General features: G+C 43.4%; 1 protein-coding gene across 1 annotated transcript in view; it reads left to right on the forward strand.

The window, feature by feature from the left end:
* LOC135542333 (kinesin heavy chain-like) overlaps window positions 1-27,580 on the forward strand; it is a 143,177-nt gene that overhangs the window by 94,830 nt on the left and 20,767 nt on the right. Inside the window, exons 14-24 of the mRNA XM_064969219.1 lie at window positions 871-957; window positions 1,076-1,195; window positions 1,502-1,648; window positions 9,445-9,633; window positions 11,009-11,126; window positions 11,348-11,412; window positions 11,564-11,673; window positions 16,001-16,102; window positions 20,084-20,144; window positions 20,566-20,637; window positions 25,405-25,509. Coding sequence (XP_064825291.1) covers window positions 871-957; window positions 1,076-1,195; window positions 1,502-1,648; window positions 9,445-9,633; window positions 11,009-11,126; window positions 11,348-11,412; window positions 11,564-11,673; window positions 16,001-16,102; window positions 20,084-20,144; window positions 20,566-20,637; window positions 25,405-25,509 — 1,176 coding nt within the window. The remainder of the gene's footprint in view (window positions 1-870; window positions 958-1,075; window positions 1,196-1,501; window positions 1,649-9,444; window positions 9,634-11,008; window positions 11,127-11,347; window positions 11,413-11,563; window positions 11,674-16,000; window positions 16,103-20,083; window positions 20,145-20,565; window positions 20,638-25,404; window positions 25,510-27,580) is intronic.

A 27,580-nucleotide genomic window follows, 5' to 3' on the forward strand; every position in this document is an offset into this window, starting at 1 on the left:
GCTCACTTTCAATGGCCACTGGCACGCTGGAGAAGTGTGCACTTCACGGATGAATCCTGGTTTCAACTGTACCAGGCAGATGACAGACAGCAATTAGGGGCTTGTGTGGTCGAGCGGTTTTCTGATGTCAAAGTTGTGAACAGAATGCCCCATTGTGACAGTGGGGTTAAGGCCAGGGATAAGCTACTGACAGCGAACACAAATGCATTTCATCAATGGCAATTTGAATGCACAGAGATACCTTCATGAACTCCTGAGGCCAATTGTCCTGCCATTCATCCACCGCCATCACTTCATGTTTCAGCATGATAATGCACAGCCCCATTTCGCAAGGATCTGTACATAATTCCTGGAAGCTGAAAATCTCCCAGTTCTTCCATGGCTTGCATACTCATCAGACATGTCACCCATTGAGCATGTTTGGAATGCTCTGGATTGACTTGTACGACAGCCTGTTCTAGTTCCCGCCAATATCCAGCAACATCACACAGGCATTGAGGAGGAGTGGGACAACATTCCACAGGCAACAATCAACAGTTTGATCAACTCTTTGCAAAGGAGATATGTGAAATCCATAGATTAAGCCTGAATTAATCTATTACAATTTACTGATTTCCTTGAACTGTAACTCAGTAAAACTCTTTGAAATTGTTGCATGCTTCAGTTATTTTTGTTCAGTGTAATTTCATTTGGCAATTGTATTGAGAACTCAACTCACGTTGGATAATCTGTCATCACTTTTATTTTATTTCTAATGCTATGGTTATGGTTATTCAGCCTGGGAACTGGCCCAAATGTTGAGGTGCTATGCTCTAAAGAGCTATCGAAGATAAGTGAGTGATGGTTATTGGGTTTTTGTGTAACTCCCAGCTCTTGGTCTCCTCCCGTGGGGACAGTGAGAAGGTGTCATCAGAGCTGGGCAGACTACAGATGGAGAGTGACATTGCCAAGGCGGAGGTTGGTTGGCCGATTAATTGAGTGATTGATTGATTGAATTTATTTGACAATTGAATACATATAGAGCCGGTAAATTACAATAATAAAGTCAGTTACTGATTTCACTTGTGGTCTATAGGTGAAGGAGGTTCTACAGGCCTTAGAGGAGCTGGCTGTTAACTACGACGAGAAGAGCCAGGAGGTGGAGGATAAGAGTCTACAGAACAAACTACTGGCTGAGGAACTGGCCAAGAAAATGGTATGTCAGAGGGAGGGGATTACACTTAATCTGTTCGTCCGTCCTTTACGTACAACTGTCCCCATCCGCCCATCCACACAACCAGCCATCCATCCATCCCTATGTGCATTACTGTAACCTTTTGATAAATCCATCAATCTAAATGTGTATTTGTACAGTGCCTTTCCTCCATCCATGCATCCATCCATCTACAGTTCTATCTATCATTCTATTCCTTTGGTGAGTACTTATGTGTGTGTCTCAGGGGGATAGGATAAATGAAAAAAGATAAGTCACAGTCTCTTCTTCTTTTCCTCCCAACTCCAGACCCACCTGATGCGAATTGAGGCGGAGCTGTCTCGTCTACAGGAAGTGAGCAGTCATCAGAGGAAACGCATCGCTGAGGTTCTCAATGGCCTAATGAGGGACCTCTCTGAGTTCAGTGCCATCGTAGGCAACAAAGACATCAAACTGGTCAGTACTTTACTTTAGTTGTAAAAAGATGATTTCTGAGTTGACTTCACTTTGCTTGATTGTTGATTCTTGATACCTGACTTTTACTTAACAAAAAGGACATCAAACTGGTACGTCTGCTACAGTGGAGGCTGCTGAGGGGAGAACAGCTCATAATAATGGCCAGAATGAAGCAAATGGAATCAAACACCTGGAAACCATGTGTTTGATACCATTCCACTGATTCCACTCAAGTCATTACCACAAGCCCATTCTCCCCAATTAAGGTGACACCAACCTCCGGTGGTCTGCTACTACCAAGAGTACACTTATTTTTTTGACCTTTTTTTAAATAGGCAAGTCAGTTAAGAGTAAATTCTTATCTACAATGACGGCCACAGTTAACTGCCTTGTTCAGGGGCAGAACAACAAATGTTAACCATGTCAGCTCAGGAATTTGATCTTGCAACCTTTTCGGTTACTGGCCCAACACAGTAACCACTAGGCTACCTGCTGCACCCTCATAGAAGTAAAGGTGCCTGAAAGAACATTTTGGGTTGCCGTACATACAGAACCTTTCCCGCTGAAAAAGGTTCCCCTTCTGAAAAGGGTATTTTTAATAATGTAATGTAGAGGTGGCAGCCTATCAGACTGAAGGTCTAGCTTATTGGAAGTTTGGCATTCAGATATTTATTTTTGGTCACCCTTTAGCTTAAATGTCATTCCTGTTCATCATGTTAAGTTTGTGCAAATTAAAATGTTTCTTGGGTATTTTTTACAGTATATATTCTAATATAATATTAACATTGCTGATTACATATAGTAATACAGGGGTATCTTTGGGATTTGCATAGGCTTTTGAGGGGATCATACACCTCTGTTAGCTTAATTGAAACTACAAAACTGTCAGAGTTCAACCTTAACGTCTAATGGCACTAAGAGATGTAATGACATTTGCTCTAACAGGTGGCCCAAAACATATCTTTTTATTTTATTTAACCAGGCAAGTCAGTTAAGAACAAATTCTTATTTACAATGACAGCCTCCCGGGGAACAGTGGCTTAACTGCCTTGTTCAGGGGCAGAACAACATATTTTTACCTTGTCAGCTCAGGGATTCAATCTAGCAACCTTTCGGTTACAACGCACTAACCACTAGGCCAACTGCCGGACCTATCTTAAAGCCACGCCACTACTAAGCCACGCCTCCACTCCAGGGTTCCACCAGGAACCTGTTCCTACATTGAACCATTCAAGTTTCCTCTATGAACCCCTCAACTAACTGAAGGTGTGAATATGAACCATTGACTAGCAATGGTTTCTTTAGGAATTCCAGGGGTTCCATGAGGATCACCAGGGTTCCTTGAGTCACCAATAATTCTAAGCGTGTACGGCCTGTACACCTGTATAAAAAATAGGAGTGCTGATCTAGACTCTAAACACTTATCTCTGAGAACCTCTCCTAGAACACTGGAGGTCGAGGCTAGGTTCCCCAGTCCATATACAGTGGCAAGAAAAAGTATGTGAATAAATTGGTTTAATCTGATAATTCATCTAAGTCACAACAATAGACAAATACGGTGTGCTTAAAACTAATAACACACATATTAACACACTTTTCTTGTCTATATTGAATGCATCATTTAAACATTCACAGTGTAGGTAGGAAAAAGTATGTGAACACCTAGGCTAATGGCTTCTCCAAAAGCTAATTGGAGTCAAGAGTCAGCTAACCTGGAATTCAATCAATGAGAGGAGATTGGAGATGTCGGTTAGAGCTGCCTTGACCTATAAAAAAACACTCACAATATTTGAGTTTGCTATTCACAAGAAGCATTGCCTGATGAGAACCATGCCTCGAGAAGAGATCTCAGACCTTCGATTAAGAATTGTTGACTTGCATGAAGCTGGAAAGGGTTACAAAATAATCTCTAAAAGTGTCAGGATTTGGCCAGGGTTGTTCCGGGTTTTGGTCACTAGATGCCCCCATTGTGCTTTTTGACCTTATGTTTTTTCCCTTGTTCCCCATTATTATTTGCACCTGTACCTCGTTTCCCCTGATTGTATTTAAACCCTTAGTTTCCCTCAGTTCTGTGCTCTGTGTTTGTATGTTAGCACCCAGCCCTAGTGTTCTGTGTTCTCCTGTCGATTCCGGTGGATGCTCTTGTGGAATTCTGTTTTTGTTTTTGAGTGTTTCTTGAGGCTTTTTTGTGCTATTCCTACCACCTTTTGGATTTGCCATTTTTGAATTTTAGGACTTCTCCTTTTTACTTTATTAAATACACCGTCTTAAGTACTGCTGTGTCTGCCTCATCTTCTGGGTTCTGCTGACTATTCGTGGCTCAGTTGGTTAAGTGACTGTTTCTCACTCCGGAGACCCAGGTTCGTAACCGGGTCCTGACAGAAACACAGAGCCAAAAATGAACCCAGAGGCAGCCAGTTCCCAGGACCTTTTTGCCATGCTGTCCCACCACCAGGAGACTGTCCAACGCCACGAAGCCACCCTGGTTCAGCAAGAGGCCTTAATGGCTAGACATTCTCATCTTCTGTCGGAGATGCTGACTTCCATTAAGCAAATATCTGATCGTCTTACCCCGGCAACAGTTCCCGTCCCAGTACCTCAGATTCACGTACCCATGGCAGTTAACCCCCTGGCTGAACCTCGTCTTCCACCTCCCCAACGGTTCTCAGGTGATCCAAGTGCTTGTAAAGGGTTTCTCACCCAATGTTCTCTCTCCTTTGAGCTACAACCCTCGTCGTTTCCCACCGACCGGTCTAAGATCGCTTATATCATCACCCTGCTGTCGGAAAAAGCCCTGGCCTGGGCTACTGCTGTGTGGGATGCCCATAGTTCCTGCTGTGCCAGCTACTCTGCCTTTGCTGAGGAATTCAAACGAGTGTTACCATGACCTCAAACTGGTGTTTAGCAAACAGAGGGCCACCATGCTACCACCCCAGAGACCTTACGATTGCCCCATCGACCTGTTTCCGGGCACTTGCCCCCCCAGGGGTCGGATCTTTTCCCTATCTCCACCCGAACGAGCTGCTATGGATACCTACATCAAGGACGCTCTGGAAGCAGGCCTCATGCGTCCATCCACCTCCCCGGCGGGAGCAGGGTTTTTCTTTGTGGCCAAGAAAGACGGTGGATTACGTCCTTGCATCGACTACCGGGGACTCAATGCCATAACCGTCCGTAACCGTTACCCGCTACCCCTTATGGCCACAGCCTTCGAGCTGCTCCAGGAAGCAGTTGTTTTCACTAAGCTTGACCTGCGGAACGCATACCATCTTGTGCGGATCAGACCTGGTGACGAGTGGAAGACCGCTTTCAACACGCCTACTGGTCACTATGAATACTTGGTGATGCCCTTCGGCCTGACCAACGCCCCCAGCGGCGTTCCAAGCGCTCATAAACGATGTGCTTAGGGATATGCTTAACATATTTGTGTTCGTTTACTTGGATGACATCCTCATCTTTTCGAGCTCCCTTCAAGAACACACTAAGCATGTCAGACAAGTACTCAAACGCCTCCTGGACAGCCATCTGTACGTTAAGCCGGAAAAATTTGAATTCCATTCATCCCGAGTACAATTCCTGGGATTTGTAGTGGAACCCGGTCGAGTCCAAATGGACCCCAGGAAGGTAGGGGCGGTAGCGGATTGGCCCACCCCCAAATCAGTTAAGGAAGTTCAGCGTTTCCTGGGCTTCACAAACTTTTACCGCAAGTTCATCAAGAACTTCAGCTTGGTGGCAGCCCCTCTCTCAGCTTTAACCAAGGGTGGCAATGCAAGGTTTTTGTGGGGAAGAGAAGCTGAGACGGCCTTCCAAGGACTCAAGCAGCGCGTTCTCTCTGCTCCCATCCTGATACTACCGACTACGGATGAACCATTTGTGGTGGAGGTAGACGCATCAGAGGTTGGTGTTGGAGCTGTCCTGTCTCAGAGGGGTGAAGACAAGAAGCTTCATCCGTGCGCTTTCTTCTCACACCGGCTTACCCCGACTGAGAGGAACTACGATGTGGGGGATCGTGAACTCCTAGCGGTTAAGATGGCATTGAAGGAATGGAGACACTGGCTCGAGGGGGCTTCTCACCCGTTTCAAGTGCTTACGGACCACAAAAATCTGGAGTATATCCAGCAGGCGAAGCGGTTGAACTCTAGACAAGCTAGATGGTCTCTTTTCTTCAATCGATTCCAGTTTATCCTCACCTATCGGCCCGGGTCGAAGAATCTCAAACCGGATGCCCTGTCCCGAGTCTACGCTCCTGCCATTCGAGATGACACGGACATGCCTGTCCTTCCTGCTGCTAAGATTGTGGCTCCGATCTCGTGGCAAGTTGAGGATACCGTGAGACGTGCTCAAGCTAGCGAACCGGACCCGAAAGGAGGTCCTGCCAATCGGTTGTTTGTCCCCAAGGCAGTGAGGACTCAGGTCCTTCTGTGGGGGCACTCCTTTCGCCTCAACTGTCATCCGGGCGTAGGTCGCACCTTGGAGTTCATCCAGCGTAAGTTCTGGTGGCCTACCATAAGAGAAGACGTTGCCACTTTCGTCAATGCCTGTCCCGTGTGCTGCCAGGGCAAATCTTCTCACCTCCGCCCTCAAGGACTCCTTCACCCTTTACCTGTTCCCCACAGACCCTGGTCCCATATCTCATTGGACTTTATTACTGGACTTCCTCCATCCCATGGCAATACTACTATCCTAGTCATAATCGACAGGTTTTCAAAGGCGGCCAGGTTCGTCCCTCTGACTAAGTTACCTTCTGCCAAGGAAACGGCTGAGTTGGTAATTAATCATGTGTTCCGAGTCTTCGGCATTCCTCAAGATATGGTTTCTGACAGAGGTCCCCAGTTCGCCTCAAGGTTTTGGAAGGCCTTCTGCCAACTCATGGGGGCTTCTGCCAGTCTATCTTCAGGGTACCATCCGGAGTCCAACGGCCAAACAGAGAGGATGAATCAAGAGCTGGAAACCACCCTCCGATGTATGACTCGTGACAACCCGTCCACATGGTCATCCTTTATTGTTTGGGCCGAATACGCGCACAACACCTTGCGCTCCTCCTCCACTGGTATGTCCCCCACGAGTGTCAGTTTGGCTATGCTCCTCCATTGTTCCCGGACCAGGAGGCAGAAGTCAGAGTGCCTTCAGCCTTGAAGTTCGTCAGACGCTGTCGGCTTATGTGGAGGAAGACCCGTCTTAATCTTATGCGTTCCTCACAGAGGTACCAACAACAAGCCAACAGACGTCGCCGTCCCGGGCCTACCCTGCGCCCCGGCCAGAGAGTCTGGCTCTCCACAAGAAACTTACCTCTACGGGTGGAGTCTCGCAAGCTGTCCCAAAAATACATCGGTCCCTTCAAGGTTGCCAGGAGAGTTAACCCAGTTTCTTATCGCCTACACTTACCCAGATCCCTTAAGATTAATCCCACATTTCACATTTCATTGTTAAAACCTGTTGTTTTTTCTCCCCTTGTCCCGGCAGACAGACCTCCCCTCCGCCTCGTGTCATTGGAGGCCAGCCGGCTTATACCGTCCATCGGATACTGGATTCCCGCCGGGTGCAGCGGTCCTGGCAGTATCTGGTGGACTGGGAAGGCTACGGTCCCGAGGAGCGCTCCTGGGTTCCTGCCAAAGACATCCTGGACCCTGACCTCATTCGTCAGTTCAGGGCCCTCCACCCCGAGAGAGCTGGTAGGAACGTCAGGAGCCGTTCCTAGGGGGGGGATTCTGTCAGGATTTGGCCAGGGTTGTTCCGGGTTTTGGTCACTAGATGCCCCCATTGTGCTTTTTGACCTTATGTTTTTTCCCTTGTTCCCCATTATTATTTGCACCTGTACCTCGTTTCCCCTGATTGTATTTAAACCCTTAGTTTCCCTCAGTTCTGTGCTCTGTGTTTGTATGTTAGCACCCAGCCCTAGTGTTCTGTGTTTTCCTGTCGATTCCAGTGGATACTCTTGTGGAATTCTGTTTTTGTTTTTGAGTGTTTCTTGAGGCTTTTTTGTGCTATTCCTACCACCTTTTGGATTTGCCATTTTTGTATTTTAGGACTTCTCCTTTTTACTTTATTAAATACACCGTCTTAAGTACTGCTGTGTCTGCCTCATCTTCTGGGTTCTGCTGACTATTCGTGGCTCAGTTGGTTAAGTGACTGTTTCTCACTCCGGAGACCCAGGTTCGTAACCGGGTCCTGACAAAAAGCCTTGATGTTCATCAGTCCACGGTAAGACAAATTGTCTATACATGGAGAAAGTTCAGCACTGTTGCTACTCTCCCTAGGATTGGCCGACCTGCAAAGATGACTGCAAGAGCACAGTGCAGAAAGCTCAATGAAGTTGTGTCTCAGCTAAAGACTTACAGAAATCTCTGGAACATGCTAACATCTCTGTTGACGAGTCTACGATACGTAAAACACTAAACAAGAATGGTGTTCATGGGAGGACACCACAGAGGACACTGCTGTCCATAAAAAACATTGCTGCGCATCTGAAGTTTGCAAAAGTGCACCTGGATGTTTCACAACGCTACTGGCAAAATATTTTGTTGACAGATGAAACTACAGTTGAGTTGTTTGGAAGGAACACACAACATTATGTGTGGAGAAAAAAAGCCACAGCACACCAACATCAAAACTTCATCCCAACTGTAAAGTATGGTGGAGGGAGCATCATGGTTTGGGGCTGCTTTGCTGCCTCAGGGCTTGGACAGCTTGCTATCATCGACAGAAAAATGAATTCCCAAGTTTATCAAGACATTTTGCAGGAGAATGTTAGGCTGTTTCCAATTGAAGCTCAACAGAAGATGGATGAATCAACAGGACAATGACCCAAAATACAGAAATAAATCAACAGAATGGCTTCAACAGCAGAAAATACGCATTCTGGAGTGGCCCAGTCAGAGTCCTGACCTCAACCCGATTGAGATGCTGTGGCATGACCTCAAGAGAGCACTTCACACCAGACGTCCCAAGAATATTGCTGAACTGAAACAGTTTTGTAAAGAGGAAGGGTCCAAAATTCCTCCTGACCATTGTGCAGTTCTGATCCACAGCTACAGAAAACATTTGGTTGAGGTTATTGCTTTCAAAGGAGGGTCAACCAGTTATTAAATCCAATGGTTCACATACTTTTCCCACCCTGCACTGTGAATGTTTACACGGGGTGTTCAACAAAGACATGAAAACGCATAATTGTTTGTGTTATTAGGTTAAGCAGACTGTTTGTCTATTTGTCTATTGTTGTGACCTAGATGAAGATCAGATCAAATGTTATGACCAATTTATGCAGAAACCCAGGTACTTCCAAAGGGTTCACATACCTTTTCTTGCCACTGTATCTTAGTCATTGTGATCTAAAAGGCAAACGTGATCCAGTCAGCACTCCTGATATACTTTATGAATATAGGCACAGCTATCTCTCATTTTATGATTTTAAGAGTTCATCTTTTTCTAGTATGAAAAACATTACTTTGAAGTTTCACTCCAAAAGGCCCTCAGCGGAAGTACAGCATGCCAGTTGTCAGGAAGATAGAGCAGAGTTCTGTCAACAACATCACCGTTGTCACATTTAGATGGTAATTGATGTGGCGTTTGCTAAATGATCTGTAATATAATGGATGTTTGTTTTTACAAATAAACGGCAGAAATTTTTCTCTTTGCCTCATTCTCTTTCTTTCTTTCTCCCTCTCCATCTCCTTTTTCTGTCTCTCAAATTCAAAAGGCTTTATTGGCATGGAAAGTGTAACCATATACATTGCCAAAGCAAACAAATAGGAACATACTGAATCAATGATAATGGTAATCTTTGTCTCTTCCCCCAGCCGATGGAAATAACGGGTGCGATCGAGGAGGAGTTTACGGTGGCCCGTCTCTACATCAGTAAGATCAAGTCGGAGGTCAAGTCCATGATGAAACGCTGTCGTCAGCTGGAGAACCTTCAGATGGAGTGTCATAGGAAGATGGAGGAGACGGGAAGAGAGCTGTCCTCCTGCCAACTCCTCATCTCACAGGTCAGGGACAGGGCATACAGTAGTCCAGGTGGGACAAACTAGGGCCTGGAGGACCTGCCTTGTTGATAGTGCTGTTACGAGAGCAGAGTACCACTTTATTATGGACAGACTTCTCCCCACCTTAGCTACTGTTGTATCAATATGTTTTGACCCTGACAGTTTACAATCCAGGGATACTCCAAACAGTTTAGTCACCTCAACTTGCTCAATTTCCACATTATTCATTATAAGATTTACAGTAGTTGAGGTTTATGGTTTAGTGAATGATTTGTCCCAAATACAATACTTTTAGATTTTTGAAATACTAATTTATTCCTTGCCACCCATTCTGAAATTAACTGCAGCTCTTTGTTAAGTGCAGTCATTTCAGTCTCTGTAGTATCTGACGTGTATAGTGTTGAGTCATCCGCATACAGAAACACACTGGCTTTACTCCAAGCCAGTTGCATGTTGTTAGTAAAGATTTAAAAAATTAAGGGACCTAGACAGCTGCTCTGTGGAATTCCTAATTCTACCTGGATTATCTTGGAGAGGCTTCCATTAAAGAACACCCTTTGTGTTTTGTGTGATGGAGGTGAGGGATGGGCAACACAAAAAATCATAACTCATCAGGAGGGGCCACAGTGGCTCAGAGGTCTGCATCCCACATCCATCTCCACGTATGCAGTCAGAGCCGGCCTTTTGGGGGCCCTAAGTGAAGATTTGTTGGAGGGGCCCATCCAACTTGCTAGCAAAAGAAGATACTAAAATGTTATAACATTATAACTCATTTCCTGAAATTCTACACATTTTGCCTTAGGTTGGAGAGAACTGTTTGCAGTTTTTCATATGATATCTGAGTGAGAGTGACTTACAAAATACATAGAGGCCCCCCGGTTGCAGGCCTACAAAAGGGGGGCCGCGGGCTGCATTCCTCCGAAGTCGGCCCCTCTCCTTGTTCGGGTGATTTGGCGATCGACGTCACCGACTTTCTAGCCATCACTGATCCATTTTTCATTTTCCATTGGTTTTGTCTTGTCTTCCGTCACACACAAATACTCTACATGTCAACCCCATGCCGTGATTAGACAGTGAAAACACACCAATCTTTTATAAGTTCTTTAAACAATCCAAGGTAATTTACCAACATTTCTGAAAATGGATATATAGCATTTGGGAATGAAACTCTTCATTTAGTCTGAGAGCACCTTTCAGCTTATTCTGGAGCGCTTAGTCATTCAAGTGGAAAGCTAATTTGCTCTGATGCCAGATGTGTGGACCTTGTGCTTTCATTCAAGTATTTTCCTGCACCTCATCATCTTGTTTAGGGTGTGAGGTTGATTGTCATTGGTCATAACATTGGTTGTATCATTGATTGTGTTTTATGTGTGTGCAGCATGAGGCGAAGATCCACTCCCTGACAGAGTACATGCAGAACATAGAGCTGAAGAATAGACAGCTGGAGGATAACTATGACTCTCTGAGTGAAGAGCTGGCCAAACTCCATGCCCAAGGTAAATTTGACATCCCAATGACTACAACATAATGCAGTGCAGTGTTAAACTGAGTTTTAAACTCCAGGTGCAAAGTAAAACTTCTGGCCCAGGGTACATGACTCATTGACTGACACTACAATTAGTGCAACACTGTGTATGCATTCCAGCGACGCTGAAATGACGAGTGAAATGACTTGTTTGTAGGCATACGCTGAAATGCAAATATTTGTGTGTTTCAGAGAGCATGTCAGAGGTGACAAAGGGAGAGAACCAGGCGGACATCGAAGAGTCTGCTGATGTTAAGGTAACTATGCTTACTGACTATGTGGTGGAAATGATAAAATTATCATTATTCAAAGTATTTTGTGTATTAAACGCTGTGTGTGTGTGTGTGCATGTCTGTCTCCCTGTGTTTGTGTGTGAGTGCTAACTGTCTGTTGCTCTCCCTATTTCAGAGGGCTCTGGTGCAGCAGATGGAGTCTCACCGTGAGACGCACCACAAGCAACTGGGACGTCTCCGAGACGACATCAACGAGAAACAGAAGATCATTGACGACCTCACTGAGTCAGTACCTCTCTCCCCTCCATAACCCTCTACCCCTCTATCCCCTTCTCCCCCTCTCCTCAGATATCCATTTGTCACTCTCTCACCCTTCATCTCCCTTTCACTGAGTAAGTACCTTCCTCTCCTCCTCTCTCTCATCATCTTCTTCTCTTGCTCCCGTTCCCTCTTGTCGTGATGTGACTATCATTAACCTGATGACTGTTATTTATAAAATCAATTAAATATGTTTACTTTTTACTCAATTAAATTGATCATGTAACAATTAAGGAATTTGGGGCGCCACGGGAGAGTTGTTTAACCTCTAGCGTCGAGCAATCCCGTATCCGGGAGCGTAATCATAGCCTCAAAGCTCATTAGCATAACGCAACGTTAACTATTCATGAAAATCGCAAATGAAATGAAAGAAATATATTCACTCACAAGCTTAGCCTTTTGTTAACAACACTGTCATCTCAGATTTTCAAAATATGCTTTTCAACCATCGCTACACCATCATTTGTGTAAGAGGTATTGATAGCTAGCATAGCATTAGCCTAGCATTCAGCAGGCAACATTTTCACAAAAACAAGAAAAGCATTTAAATAAAATAATTTCCCTTTGAAGAACTTCAGATGTTTTCAATGAGGAGACTCAGTTAGATAGCAAATGTTCAGTTTTTCCAAAAAGATTATTTCTGTAGGAGAAATCGCTCTGTTTTGTTCATCACGTTTGGCTAAGAAAAAAAAGAAAAAATTCAGTCATTACATCACCAAACTTTTTTCCAAATTAACTCCATAATAATCGACAGAAACATGGCAAACGTTGTTTAGAATCAATCCTCAAAGTGTTTTTCACATATCTATTCGATGATAAATCATTCGTGGCAGTTGTGTTTCTCCTCTGAAGAAAATGGAAAAATGCACGCAGCTGGAGATTACGCAATAATTTCACCAGAGGACACCAAGCGGGCACCTGGTAAATGTAGTCTCTTATGGTCAATCTTCCAATGATATGCCTACAAATACGTCACAATGCTGCAGACACCTTGGGGAAACAACAGAAAGTGTAGGCTCATTCCTGGCGCATTCACAGCCAGGAGACATTGGAACACAGCGCCTTCAGAATCTGGGCCATTTCCTGTTTAAAATTTCATCTTGGTTTCGCCTGTAGCATCAGTTCCGTGGCACTCACAGATAATATCTTTGCAGTTTTGGAAACGTCAGAGTGTTTTCTTTCCAAGGCTGTCAATTATATGCATAGTCGAGGATCTTTTCATGACAAAATATCTTGTTTAAAACGGGAACGTTTTTTTATCCAAAAATTAAAAGAGCGCCCCCTATATCGAAGAAGTTAATAAGTTACTATCTCCCAACTTAAACTCTAAAGATATATAGATATCACTTACATCAATCATTACCTCATCAGTCTCATTCTGAATGTTGCATACATCAATACACAAATTGGCTTAATTATTTATTTACTAACTAACTAAATAGTAACACAGTAGACACATACACATTTACATGAAATAAAAGTCCCTAGTGGACTGACACGATATGATGGCTTGTTATACAATGGAAAGGGGGTGGGGAAAGAAAGAGAGACAGAGACAAAGAGAGTCAACTTATCGCAAATACATTTGGAAACTACGCTCCAAGTAACCAGAATACTTAGCACCCTAACCACCTCTCATTCGGATAAGAAATGCCATATACTGTATTTATGCGTATATGTCTTTCTCTGTTGTCTCTCTGTTGAAACCAATTGATCAGTCTATGGGTAGCGGCTTGCTGTGAGGCTCTGATTGTCCACCTAAGGTCACAATGTCCTACTTCTTTGTAGAGCTTCTCTGTTAGTAGAGTGTGTGTTGGAACTGAGAGTTCAGCTGCAGACTGTGAACGTTTCTGGTCTCCTAAGTGAGGTTATCTTCTTTTCTAGTGTTGAGGTTGAGAGCTTCAGTTTCTCACTATTTCAACGTGTAGACTAACGTCTCACATCTTTTGGAATCTATGGTTGATTATTCAGGGTTCAGCTCCCAACCACTTTACATGCCAGTAGCAACCCGGCAATGTACGGGTATCACCATTTTCTGCCGGGTAGCCACTGCTCCACGCTGTCTGATCTTGTAGTTTTAACCATTCGTGACGTGGAAAAAAATGTTTTGGTTGGCAAGAGTCTCTCAATAACAAAGGAGTTTCATTCTTTCTAAATGTACCACCCAGTGTTAAGGTGTCAAGACTGGCACATTACCCCCCCCCCTCTTCTGTGGGAGACAGGGGGTCTGGCTATCCTTGGAACTCCCCATCCCGGATCCGGGATCGTGACTAAAGCCTCAGGCTCATTAGCATAACGCAACGTTAACGATTTCTGAAAATCGCAAATAAAATGAAAATAATGCGTCTGCTCTCAAGCTTAGCCTTTTCTTAACAACACTGTCATCTCAGATTTTCAAAATATGCTTTTGAACCATAGAAATTGACTAATTTGTGTAAGAGTATGCAAAGCTAGCATAGCATTTTGAGTAGCATTTAGCACGCAACATTTTCACAAAAACCAGATAACCAAATAAATAAAATCATTTACCTTTGAAGAGCTTCTGATGTTTTCAATGAGGAGACTCTCAGTTACATACCAAATGCGCAGTTTTTCCTGAAAGCGTCTGTGTGTAGGAGAAATCGTTCCGTTTTCTACATTGCGTCTGGCTACCGAAACGAACCGAAAATTCAGTCACCTACAACGTAAAACTTTTTCCGAATTAACTACATAATATCGACCGAAACATGGCAAACGTTGTTTGGAATCAATCTTCAAGGTGTTTTTTCACATATCTCTTCATTGATATGCAGTTCGTGGAAGCTTGCTTTCCTCTCTGTATCCCATGGAAAAATACTGGCAGCTGACTTTTGCGCACCAATTTCGTCGCAGGACACCGGGCGGACACCTGGTAAATGTGGTCTCTTATGGTCAATCTTCCAATGATCTGCCTACAAATACGTCACAATGCTGCAGACACCTTGGGGATACGACAGAAAGGGCAGGCTCATTCCTCTCGCATTCACAGCCATATAAGGAGACAATGGAAAACAGAGCCTCAAAAATCCTGCTCATTTCCTGGATGCCGTCTCATCTTGGTTTTGCCTGAAGCTCACGTTCTAGGGCACGCACAGAAAATATCTTGGTAGTTCTGGACACGTCAGAGTGTTTTCTTTCGAAAGCTATCAATTATATGCATAGTCGAGCATCTTTTTGTGACAAAATATCTTGTTAAAAACGGGAACGTTTTTCATCCAAAAATGAAATAGCGCCCCCAGAGCATCAACAGGTTAAAGCATTTGCCTAGCTGATGGGTCCTTTGATCCACTGTCAGGAGAGCCACGACACTTCCCTCCTCTCCCTTCGATTCCCGCTCATTGTCATTCTCTACTCTACCTCACAGTGTCACCTCACTACATAGCCTGCAGATGTACTGCTTTGTGGGACGACCTCTGTGAATCAGTACTTTCATCTCCTTCTTACTGTCAGCCTCTACCCTTGTCATGCTTTGTCACGCTATGTATCTGTACTGTTGTCCTCTCTCCCTCTCTCCTCCCTCCCATTGCTCTCTCATTGTCATTCTACCTAACTTGACTCACAACCTTACCTCCATCTGTAGATTTCTGTGCTAGTGTGCTGGTTACAAAGATCATTGACGACCTCGCTGAGCCAGTACCGACCTCTCCCTCTCTTTGTTATGCTCACAGTGTTACCTCAGTCACAAGATAGCAGCTGTGCTGCTGTGTGACGACCTCCCTGTCAGTACCTTTATTTTGCTATTCTATACCCTACCTGTTATCCAACCAACACAGCATCTGCCTGCATATTTTAACACGCCTATTTTAACAACGCACCACATGTTGAAAAATCACCTATATAATCTCTAAATGTCTACCCAGAATCTCAGCCTCAGCCTTATACTTTCCTATCCCATTTTATTGTAAGAGCATAGCAAGTGTATATCTATTCCAGAGATTTATATATTCATTATATACATTTTAGATATATAAAACATTTTGTCCCATTTTGGAAGTAAATGTACTTAAATTGTTGTTAAATTAATCCCCTAGAAGTGTATTAAGATCAGATTGTTCCTTACAGCATCTACTCTCTCTGTCTTTGCCCTCTCTCCACCCGCATTTTCACCCTCCTCTCCTGTCTATCAGTCATAACCAGAACCATTTCCTCATAAAATGGGATCTAAACGTATGACATTTGTGGTAAAGTTAACCCCCTGGCATTCTAGACTAGGAAGGCTACACCAAACTGTTTCTAATATAATATATTGTCCTCCCTCCTCTTCTGTCCTGATCAGTCGCAACCATCGTCTTCATCTGGAGTTGGAGCGGCTGAGGAGCGACTTTGACCGTCTTAGGAGTCAGGAGCACCACAAGACACTGCAACTGGAGGAGCTGACGTGAGTCTCTTTTAGACCATCTCAATTCACTCCATACACTTTTATACTGGAGCCATATAGGGTTCGTCGGTTTGTCCCCATAGGCAAACCCTTTTTTTGTGCTAGGTAGAACCATTTGGAGATGGTTGCGCCCTGTTGACAAAAGTGGTGGAATTGTTGTTCCATGTCAAGTCCTCGGTGATGTGGACGCCGAGGAACTTAAAACTGCTGACTCTCTCTACTGCATTGGATCAGGGCACGTTCCTTCCTCTGCTTCCTGAAGTCAACAATCAACTCCTGTGTTTTGCTGATGTTGAGGGAGAGGTTGTTTTTCATGTACCACAATGCCATTTCACTTACCAACTCCTTATAGGCTGACACTACACTTGTAGAAAAAATATGCCCAGAGGATAGAAATGACGAGCGGCACAGCCAGGACAAATATAATTTGATTTGTCCCTTTTCTTCTTCTCCTACATATTCTGCTCTGTTTGAACTCCTCTCACTCTCTCATTGGTGCACTAACACTAAGTCATAGGTGCACCCTTTAAAAAAATGTGCTAACAAGAACTATACAGCGTTCTTCGGTTTGTCCCCATAGGGGCACCCTTTTTGGTGCTGCGTAGAACTCTTCTATCTAGAACCCTATATGTAAGGTTCTTCAAAGAACCCCTGTATTTGATTCTGCCTAGAATACTCTAGGAAAGGTTCTTCCTGGAACCCTCTATGAAGGGTTCTACCAATAACCATTTTATCTTTGGAGGGTTCTTCCTAGAACTGGTAGAATCCACCTTCCTTATTTGCCTTTTAAAATGTAAATATTTACGGCAATACATTACGCAGTTATAGGGCATAGTTATAACCTAGTTATAACCTAAAACAGTGGTGTTAGGAATCTCTTGGTTTACATCACGCCTGCAAGTCACATTATGCTGGCTTGCAAGGTGATATGTAATTCCTATTGGAATCCAGCAAGAGTTAGGACAGCCGACAAGTGGAATTGTTAATCACACCCAACCTGCTTTCAGAATGACTACTAGGGTAGGGAAGATTAAATACTGACATTTCCTCAATCATCTAAACTGGACCAACCATCTCAGTAACAGATGCAACACATCCAATTGCTAACAGATTGGATTAGTTTAGAAAATGAACAGATTTGATTAATTACCCTAAGGAAGGCCCTAAAAATGGTGAAAGACTCCAGCCACCCTAGTCAATGACTGTTCTCTCTGCTACCGCATGGCAAGCGGTACCAGAGTGCCAAGTCTAGGTCCAAAAGACTTCTTAACAGCTTCTACCCCCAAGCCATAAGACTCCTGAACAGCTAATCAAATGGCTACCCAGACTATTTGCATTGCCCCCTCCCCCCCATTTTATGCTGCTACTCTCTGTTTATTATCTATGCATAGTCACTTTAACTATACCTACTGTAAATATACATATTACCTCAATTACCTCGTCTAACCGCTGCCCCTGCACATTGACTCTGTACTGGTACCCTCTGTATCTCTGCTCTCTGTTATTTTACTGCTGCTCTTTCTCACTTTCGTTATTTTTTATATATATATATATATTTTTTTACTTATCTATTTTTTAAACACTTATTTTTCTTAAAACTGAATTGTTGGTTAGGGGCTTGTAAGTAAACATTTCACTGTAAGGTCTACACCTGTTGTATTCGGCACGTGACAAATACAATTTGATTTGAATTAAATTTAGAAAACTGTGTTATTTATCTTTGTGTGGAATAAAATTAATCAACCAATACACTTTTTTTTCCTAAAAGTGTAGGCTGACAGCAGCTATAATCAATCACACCTAACTCTGGTTGTTAACATCAACACTGGGGTTACACCACCGAGTGTTAATTTAACTCTTCACAGAGTTAATTCACCTCCTGAATCAACACTAGGTAACACTGGCCAATTTTCTGTGTGCCAGACAATACACTGTTGGTTCACGGTTCTTAGGATGAAAAAGGTTCAAGGTAGAACAGTTTGTCTTACAAAGAACCCTCGTATTCCAAAAAGGGTTCTTCAGATGAAAACGGTTGTTGATAGAACCCTATAACTCCACAAATAACCCCACAGTCTTAGCCCTAAAAGGCCTTTCACTTGAAATAGGCAAGCCGGCCGCAGCACAGAGTGCAATTTACTTGAACTTTGAACTAAGCGTCGCTGACGCTAAAGCACCATGGGGCGCACCGGTTGGCGCCTGGCGCAGCCGGTTGGTTCACTCTGCACCTCTCAAGGGAAATACCCTTAACCCTTCAATATTTGCAGAGCTCCCAACACATTCCTTCAACCTTACAGATCAGTAAACATTGAAAGGTTATGGCCAGGGGGGTAGGGAGCGAATTGAGACCAGCTGTTTGTTTATTTACCATTATGAGACCACCAAGAACCCTTAACATTTAGCTGACTGAACATGCTCTGAGTCGCACGCACTCACGCAAGCAAGCAAGCAAACAAACAAACAAAACAAAACATGCTCTGGGATATGCTCTGGGACAAGTTTTTCAGAGTTTTACATTTTTCTGACAATTGTTTACAGACAGATTATTTCACTGTATCACAATTCCAGTGGGTCAGAAGTTTACATACACTAAGTTGACTGTGCCTTTAAACAGCTTGGAAAATTCCAGAAAATGATGTCATGGCTTTAGACGGAGGTGTACCTGTGGATGTATTTCAAGGCCTACCTTCAAACTCTTTGCCTCTTTGCTTGACATCATGGGGCAGTCAAAAGAAATCAGCCAAGACCTCAGAAAAAATATTGTAGACCTCCACAAGTCTGGTTCATCCTTGGGAGCAATTTCCAAATGCCTGAAGGTACCACGTTCATCTGTTTAAACAATAGTACGCAAGTATAAACACCATGGGACCATGCAGCCGTCATACCGCTCAGGAAGGAGATGCGTTCTGTCTCCTAGAGATGAACGTACTTTGATGCGAAAGGTGAAAATAAAAACCAGAACAGCAGCAAAGGACCTTGTGAAGATGCTGGAGGAAAACAGGTACAAAGTATCTACATCCACAGTAAAACGAGTCCTATATTGACATAACCTGAAAGGCCGCTCAGCAAGGAAGAAGCCACTGCTCCAAAATGCCATAAAAAATACAGACGACGGTTTGCAACTGCACATAGGGAAAAATATTATACTTATGGAGACATGTCCTCTGGTCTGATGAAACAAAAATATAACTATTTGGCCATAATGATTATCATTATGTATGGAGGAAAAAGGGGGAGGCTTGCAAGCCGAAGAACACCATCCCAACCATGAAACACGGGGGTGGCAGCATCATATTGTGGGGGTGCTTTGCTGCAGGAGGGACTGGTGCACTTCACAAAATTAATGGCATCATGATGAGGTAGGAAAATTTTATGAATACATTGCAGCGACATTTCAAGACATCAGTCAGGAAGTTAAAGCTTGGTCGCAAATGGGTCTTCCAAATGGACAATAACCCCAAGCATACTTCCAAAGTTGTGTGAAAATCACTTAAGGACAACAAAGTCAAGGTATTGGAGTGGCCATCACAAAGCCCTGACCTCAATCCCATAGAAGATGGGCAGAACTGAAAAAGTGTGTGCGAGCAAGAAGGCCTGCAAACCTGACTAAGTTACACCAGCTCTGTCAGGAGTAATGGGCCAAAATTCACCCAACATATTGCGGGAAGTTTGTGGAAGGCTACCCAACACGTTTGGCCCAAGTTAAACAATTTAAAGCCAATGCTACCAAATACTAATTGAGTATATTGAGTAAACTTCTGACCCACTGGGAATGTGATGAAAGAAATAAATGCTGAAATAAATAATTCTCACTGCTATTATTCTGACATTTCACATTCTTAAAAAAACTGACCTAAGACAGGGAATTTTTTCCGGGATAAAATGTCAGGAATTGTGAAAAACTGAGATTAAATGTATTTGGCTAAGGTGTATGTAAACTTCTGACTTCAACTGTATTTATTTGCTCCTTCCACATTTTGCCAGATTTCTTCATGAGCGCCACGAGCAGTCAAAGCAGGACCTTAAAGGACTGGAAGAGACTGTGGTGAGTATCTTTCTCCCTCACTCCCTCTCACTTTCGCTCTCTCTCTGACATTCAATTTAATCCACTGTAGGAGAATTTGATCACAATTCACTAATGCACCTCTTTCTTCCTCTTTCTCTCTCTTTGCTCACTCTTTGTGCAAACCTCTTGTTTTTCTCTCGCCATATCTCCTCTCACCTCCCTCTCTCTCTCTCTCTCTCCAACCCTCCGTGCCTCTCTCCTCTCTCCTCTTTCTCTCTCTCCTCTCTCTCCCTCTCTCTCCCCTTTTCTCTCTCCCTCCTCTCTCCATCCCGCCGTGCCTCTATCCCTTCAACCCGCCGTGCCTCTATCCCTTCTTCTTTCCCACTTTCTTTTTCTCTCTATTTCTTCCCGCTATTTCTCTCTCTCTCTTCCTGTCTTTTTCTCTCTCTTTATTCCACAGGCCCGTGAACTCCAGACCCTGCACAACCTGCGGAAGCTTTTTGTTCAAGACCTCACAACTCGAGTCAAAAGGGTAAGTGAGTAAAGGACGAAGAGAGGGAGTAAAGGAGGGAGAGGAAGACTCCAAGCAGAGATCTACCGCTCAGCTTTTTTTTTTTGAAATGACGTCAGCTTATGTTATGCAATATTAACCAGTTAAAAACAGTTCTGTAGTAATGAGGTTTGTGCAGTAGGCCCAATACATTATCTCTGTATATTGGCTAAGCTTGAATTGCCCTGTCAATGTTGTTCTTCACAGACCATTTTTTTATTATAACATTTTTTTAGGTGTGTGATCACACTGTATAATTTGTTATATTACACTGAACAAAAATATTCTGTAAGTGCAACATGCAACAATTTCAAAGATTTTACTGAGTTACCGTTCATATAAGAAAATATGTCAATTGACATTGATTACGGCCTAATGAATTAATGGATTTCACATGACTGGGAATACAGATAAGCATGTTTGTCACAGTGCGTATGCACTCCTCTTCAATGTCTTTGCAAAGTTGCTGGATATTGGCGGAAACTGGAACATTTTCAGCTTCCAGGAATTGTGTACAGACCCTTGCGACATGGGGCGGTGCATTATTATGCTGAAACACGAGGTGATGGCGGCGGATGAATGGCACAACAATGGGCCTCAGGATCTCATCACGGTATTTCTTTGCATTCAAATTGCCATCGATAAAATGCAATTGTGTTCTTTGTCCGTAGTTTATGCCTGCCCATACCATAAACCCACTGCCACCATGGGGCACTCTGTTCACAATGTGAACCACTCGCCCACACAACGCCACACACGTGGTCTGCGGTTGTGCGGCCGGTCGGACGCACTGCCAAATACTCTAAAACGATGTCGGAGGCGACTTATGGTAGAGAAATTTACATTAAATTCTCTGATAACAGCTCTGGTAGACGTTACTGCAGTCAGCATGCCGATTGCATGCCACCTGGAATCTTTAGATATCTGTGGCATTGTTGTGACAAAGCTGTACATTTTAGAGTGGTCTTTAATTGTCTTCAGCACCAAGTGCACCTGTGTAATGATCATGCTGTTTAATCAGCTTCTTGATCATGCCACACCTGTCAGGTGGATGGATTATCTTGGAAAAGGAGAAATGCTCACTAACAGGGATGTAAACAAATTTGTGCAGGACACATTAGAGAAAAAAGCTTTTTGTGCATCTGGACACTTCCTGGGATCTTTTATTTCAGCCCATGAAACCAACACTATACATGTTGCGTTTAGATTTTTGTTCAATGTACTTGTGACGCATAGCTATGTGACCATATTCATATATTTTTTTAAATTACTAGACTGATGGTAGCTTTTGTTGTTGTTACTGGACTGATGGCCTGCATCTGATGGTCAGATTTTTTATTTAACCTTTATTTAACCAGGTAGGCAAGTTGAGAACAAGTTCTCATTTACAATTGGACAAGATAAAGCAAAGCAGTTTGACACATACAACGACACAGAGTTACACATGGAGTAAAATAAACATACTGTCAACAATACAGTACAAACAAGTCTATATACGATGTGAGAAAATGAAGTGAGATAAGGGAAAAGGGCCATGGTGGCAAAGTAAATACAATATAGCAAGTAAAAACACTGGAATGGTAGATTTGCAGTGGAAGAATGTGCAAAGTAAAGATAAAAATAATGGGGTACAAAGGAGCAAAATAAATACAGTAGGGAAAGATGTAGTTCTTTGGGCAAAATTATAGGTGGGCTATGTACAGGTGCAGTAATCTGTGAGCTGCTCTGACAGCTCATGCTTAAAGCTAGTGAGGGAGATTAGTGTTTCCAGTTTCAGAGATTTTTGTAGTTCGTTCCAGTCATTGGCAGCAGAGAACTGGAAGGAGAGGCAGCCAAAGAAATAATTGGTTTTGGGGGTGACCAGAGAGATATACCTGCTGGAGTATGTGCTACAGGTGGCAGGGTCTTGAAGATGACATGGAGCCAGTGGGTTTGGCGACTAGTATGAAGCGAGGGCCAGCCAACAAGGGCGTACAGGTCGCAATGGTGGGTAGTATATGGGGCTTTGGTGACAAAACGGGTGGCACTGTGATAGACTACATCCAATTTGTTGAGTAGGGTATTGGAGGCTATTTTGTAAATGACATCGCCGAAGTCGAGGATTGGTAGGATGGTCAGTTTTACAAGGGTATGTTTGGCAGCATGAGTGAAGGATGCTTTGTTGCGAAATAGGAAGCCAATTCTAGATTTAACTTTGGATTGGAGATGTTTGATGTGGGTCTGGAAGGAGAGTTTATAGTCTAACCAGACATCTAGGTATTTGTAGTTGTCCACGTATTCTAAGTCAGAGCCGTCCAGAGTAGTGATGTTAGACAGGCGGGCAGGTGCAGGCAGCGATCGGTTGAAGAGCATGCTTTTAGTTTTACTTGTATTTAAGAGCAATTGGAGGCCACGGAAAGATAGTTGTATGGCATTGAAGCTAGCCTGGAGGGTTGTTAACACAGTGTCCAAAGAAGAGCCAGAAGTATACAGAATGGTGTCGTCTGCGTAGAGGTGGATCAGAGACTCACCAGCAGCAAGAGCGACATCATTGATGTATACAGAGAAGAGAGTCGGTCCAAGGACTGAACCCTGTGGCACCCCCATAGAGACTGCCAGAGGTCCGGACAATAGACGTCCGGACAATAGACCCTCCGATTTGACACACTGAACTCTATCAGAGAAGTACTTAGGGAACCATGCAAGGCAATCATTTGAGAAACCAAGGCTGTCGAGTCTGCCGATAATGATGTGGTGATTGACAGAGTCGAAAGCCTTGGCCAGATAAATTAATACGGCTGCACAATAATGTTTCTTATCAATGGCGGTTAAGATATCTATTAGGACCTTGAGCGTGGCTGAGGTGCACCCATGACCAGCTCTGAAACCAGATTACATAGCAGAGAGGATATGGTGAGATTCGAAATGGTCGGTAATCTGTTTGTTCACTTTGCTTTCGAAGACCTTAGAAAGGCAGGGTAGGATAGATATAGGTCTGTAGCAGTTTGGGTCAAGAGTGTCCCCCCCCCCCTTTGAAGAGGGGGATGACCGCAGCTGCATTCCAATCTTTGGGAATCTCAGACGACACGAAAGAGAGGTTGAACAGGCTTGTAATAGGGGTGGCAACAATTTCGGCAGATAATTTTAGAAAGAAAGGGTCCCGATTCTTTAGCCCGGCTGATTTGTTAGGGGTCCAGATTTTGCAGCTCTTTCAGAACATCAGCTGAACGGATTTGGGAGAAGGAGAAATGGGGAAGGCTTGGGCAGGTTGCTGTGGGGGGTGCAGTGCTGTTGACCGGGGTAGGGGTAGCCAGGTGGAAAGCATGGCCAGCTATTGAAATTCTCAATTATAGTGGATTTATCAGTGGTGACAGTGTTTCCTATCTTCAGTGCAGTGGGCAGCTGGGAGGTGTTCTTATTCTCCATGGACTTTACAGTGTCCCAGAACTTTGAGTTAGTGTTGCAGGAAGCAAATTTCTGCTGAAAAAGCTAGCCTTGGCTTTTCTAACTGCCTGTGTGTAATGGTTTCTAGCTTCCCTGAAAAGCTGCATATCACGGGGGCTGTTCGATGCTAATGCAGAATGCCGTAGGATGTTTGTGTTGGTTAAGGGCTGTCAGGTCTGGGGAGAACCAAGGGCTATATCTGTTCCTGGTTCTAAATTTCTTGAATGGGGCATGCTTATTTAAGATGGTTAGGAAGGCATTTAAAAAAATAACCAGGCATCCTCTACTGACGGGATGAGATCAATATCCTTCCAGGATACCCTGGCCAGGTCGATTAGAAAGGCCTGCTCGCTGAAGTGTTTCAGGGAGCGTTTGACAGTGATGAGTGGAGGTCGTTTGACCGCTGACCCATTACGGATGAAGGCAATGAGGCAGATGGGGGGAGCAGTGTGAGGCTCCCTCACACTCTACTCACCTCACTGTCCCTCCGCTAAGAAAAAGGGTATCTCCCATCTGATAGCGAAACTCAAGTCGCACTGCATTATTTCTGCCTCATGCCCCAATTCATGTTGTTACTCCTATGACCAGAGAAAGTTAAATATTCCTCGATATTAAAAAAGACACAAGCCGCTAATAGTAGCAACGCAAGCTTACCGGAAACACTTTGCAATAAATGAGTATAGCAGCTTCAGAACTTGTGGCGTCAGTGGAAGTAGCGAGAAAGCATAGGTTATGGCTTATAAAAGTGTTGAACCAAGACCGTGCTGAATAACAACTTAAACATGAACTTACTCATAAAAACAGCATCTCTTTGCTGTATACATTGAGTCTCTCTCTACTCATGGTTTTAAACGTTTTGAAATCTCACTGTATCAACTTTGCTGTGCATTTGTCACTTCTTTTTACAGTCTATGGCTCGACTGTGCAGACATAGTGATCTGAGCTATCTGATTGGCCAGCGGTAGGCCTATCGGTGCACTTGATTTGCTCTCTGGACCTGCCAGGTAGACAGAGCTCTATCTTCAGACACATGAAATGGTTAAAAATGGGAACACTTTGCCTTCCCGGCGCTAGGGCTGCTGAATCAAATGCACCTACCGCAAACAGCTCGATACGAATAAAAGAAATAGGAATGCAAGGTTGACTACATCGTTGGGTTTTTTACATAAATGTCTGGTGACCGACTAGGAATGCCTAGGATCCATTGACCGGTTGGTGACCATTAATCTAAATGATTTAATAGTTAATGATATCTAGTGTGATCTTAACCACATTCTCATTTTCTCTGTCTCTCTCTCTGTGTTTCTCTGTTTCTTCCCGCTGCAGCATTCAGAGATGGAGCCAGATGATAGCGGTGGATGTAGCCACCAGAAGCAGAAGATTTCCTTTCTTGAGAACAACCTGGACCAGCTTACAAAAGTTCACAAACAGGTAGGTGGATGAGTGTTGAGTGTGTGGAGCAGAGCGGCCTGGACTCTTGACCAAGTCTCAGAGTAGGAGTGCTAAAATAGTGATTAATTGAATAACATTATAAAAATAATGAATAAGATAATATGGACAGGTGGACCTGATCCTAGATCTGCAGTCTTACTCTGATATGCAAAGATACATTGGGCCCCCTGGTTTGTCTTTAAGGTTCATAATGAATTAGATTATATAAGACCAGCAGGGACCTTCTTTCAGACTCTTTCTGAATACAGGCCCTGGCCCTAGCCTGCATAAAAACTTCAAAGCCCATTTCTATTCCATACACACACTCTTAGAAAAAAAGTGTTCCAAACAGGTTATTTGAGGGATAGTGTTCTACCAAAAACTGTTCTGATCAGAAGAACCCTTTTTGGAAGACAAGGGTTCTTTGTAAGTCAAATGGTTCTACCTAGAACCTTTAACATACTAAGAATTGTTTTTGGAAAAAAATAGTTATTTGAAAGGCAAGAAGGATTCTTTGGAAGGCAGGAAGGGTTCTACATGGGCCTCCAGAGTGGCGCAGCATAATTCCCAGCATTATAATTTGCCGGGAAATTTTCAGAATTGTTTGTTTTACTGTAATATGTGTTTTTGCATGTACATTGATTGGTTGATAAAATTTTATGCTACACAAACATAAATAACATACAGATTTCTAAACTAATCCAATCTGTTAGTAATTGGATTTACTGTTGGTTGTTCCAGTGTAGATGATTGAGGTCTCAGTATTAAATCTTCCCTACCCTGGCTGAATGCAGGTTGCGTGTGATTAACAATTCCGCTTGTCGGCTATCTTAACTCTAGCTGGATTCCAATAGGAATTACACATCACTTTGCAAGCCAGCATAATGTGACTTGCAAGCCTGATGTGGCCTGTAATCCTGGAGATTCCTAACACCATTGTGTTAGGGTATAACTACACCCTCAAAGAAAGGCCTTATGATATACATATGTATTGTCATAAAAAATGTAATTTGAAAGGCTAAGGTTGGTGGGTTCTACCCATTCTATGAAGAACCCTCCAAAGATAAAAGCGTTCTCGGTAGAACCCTTCATAGACAATTCGAGGAAGAATGTTTTAGATTATAAAATGGTTCTTCATAGAGGGTTCTAGGTAGAACCCTATACAGGGGGTTCTTTGAAGAATCCTACATAGAGGTTTATAGATTGCAGAGGGGTTCTAAGGGTCCTAGCCAGCAACAAAAGAGTTCCCCAATGGGGACAAATCCGAAGAACCCTGAATGGTTCTACTTACACCTTTTTTTCTAAAAGTGCACCTATGACTTAGTGTTTGAGCACCAGTGAGAGAATGAGGGGAATTTAAAGAGAGCAGAATAAGTAGGAGAGGGACAAAAGGGACAAAACAAATTATTTTTGTCCTGGCTGTGCTCTCCTCTGGGTACTAAGTACTGTAGAGCCAGCTACATCAATCACCCTGTACTGCAGAACCAGATAAAAGTCCCTCTAAAAACACAGCATCAGGAAATGTAATGTTACTTATACTGCTGCTGCTGTAATACATAGAGGTGGCTCTACAGACTGGGTCGAATGGACACGCACACAGTGCGTGCACACACACTTTCTTTTGGTAGATTTACCTGCTGACTGGCACACACACCAGACCTGGGTTAACTATAGTTAACTATGCTTTGTGGAAAGAAACATTTTTCCTGGAGGACAACACAAAATTAAAACTTTAAAACCATTTGAATACAGATCTCAGAAAGTTACAACTTTTTTAAGCTATTTGAATTCAGATCTGAGAACGCAACTACTTAAACTAAATATTTTAATACAGATCTCAAGAAGTGACTACTTTTCTGAAACTATTGGATTGGACATATGGTTAAATCTAGACTTGGTTTCCTCTATCGTAATCACTCCCCTTTCACCACAGCTGCCAAACTAACCTTGATTCAGATGACCATCCTACCTGTGCTAGATTACGGAGACTTAATTTATAGATCGGCAGGTAAGGGTGCTCTCAAGTGGCTAGATGTTCTTTACCATTCGGCCATCAGATTTGCCACCAATG

This window comes from Oncorhynchus masou, chromosome 6, assembly GCF_036934945.1.
Source record: "Oncorhynchus masou masou isolate Uvic2021 chromosome 6, UVic_Omas_1.1, whole genome shotgun sequence".
Lineage (NCBI taxonomy): Eukaryota > Metazoa > Chordata > Actinopteri > Salmoniformes > Salmonidae > Oncorhynchus > Oncorhynchus masou.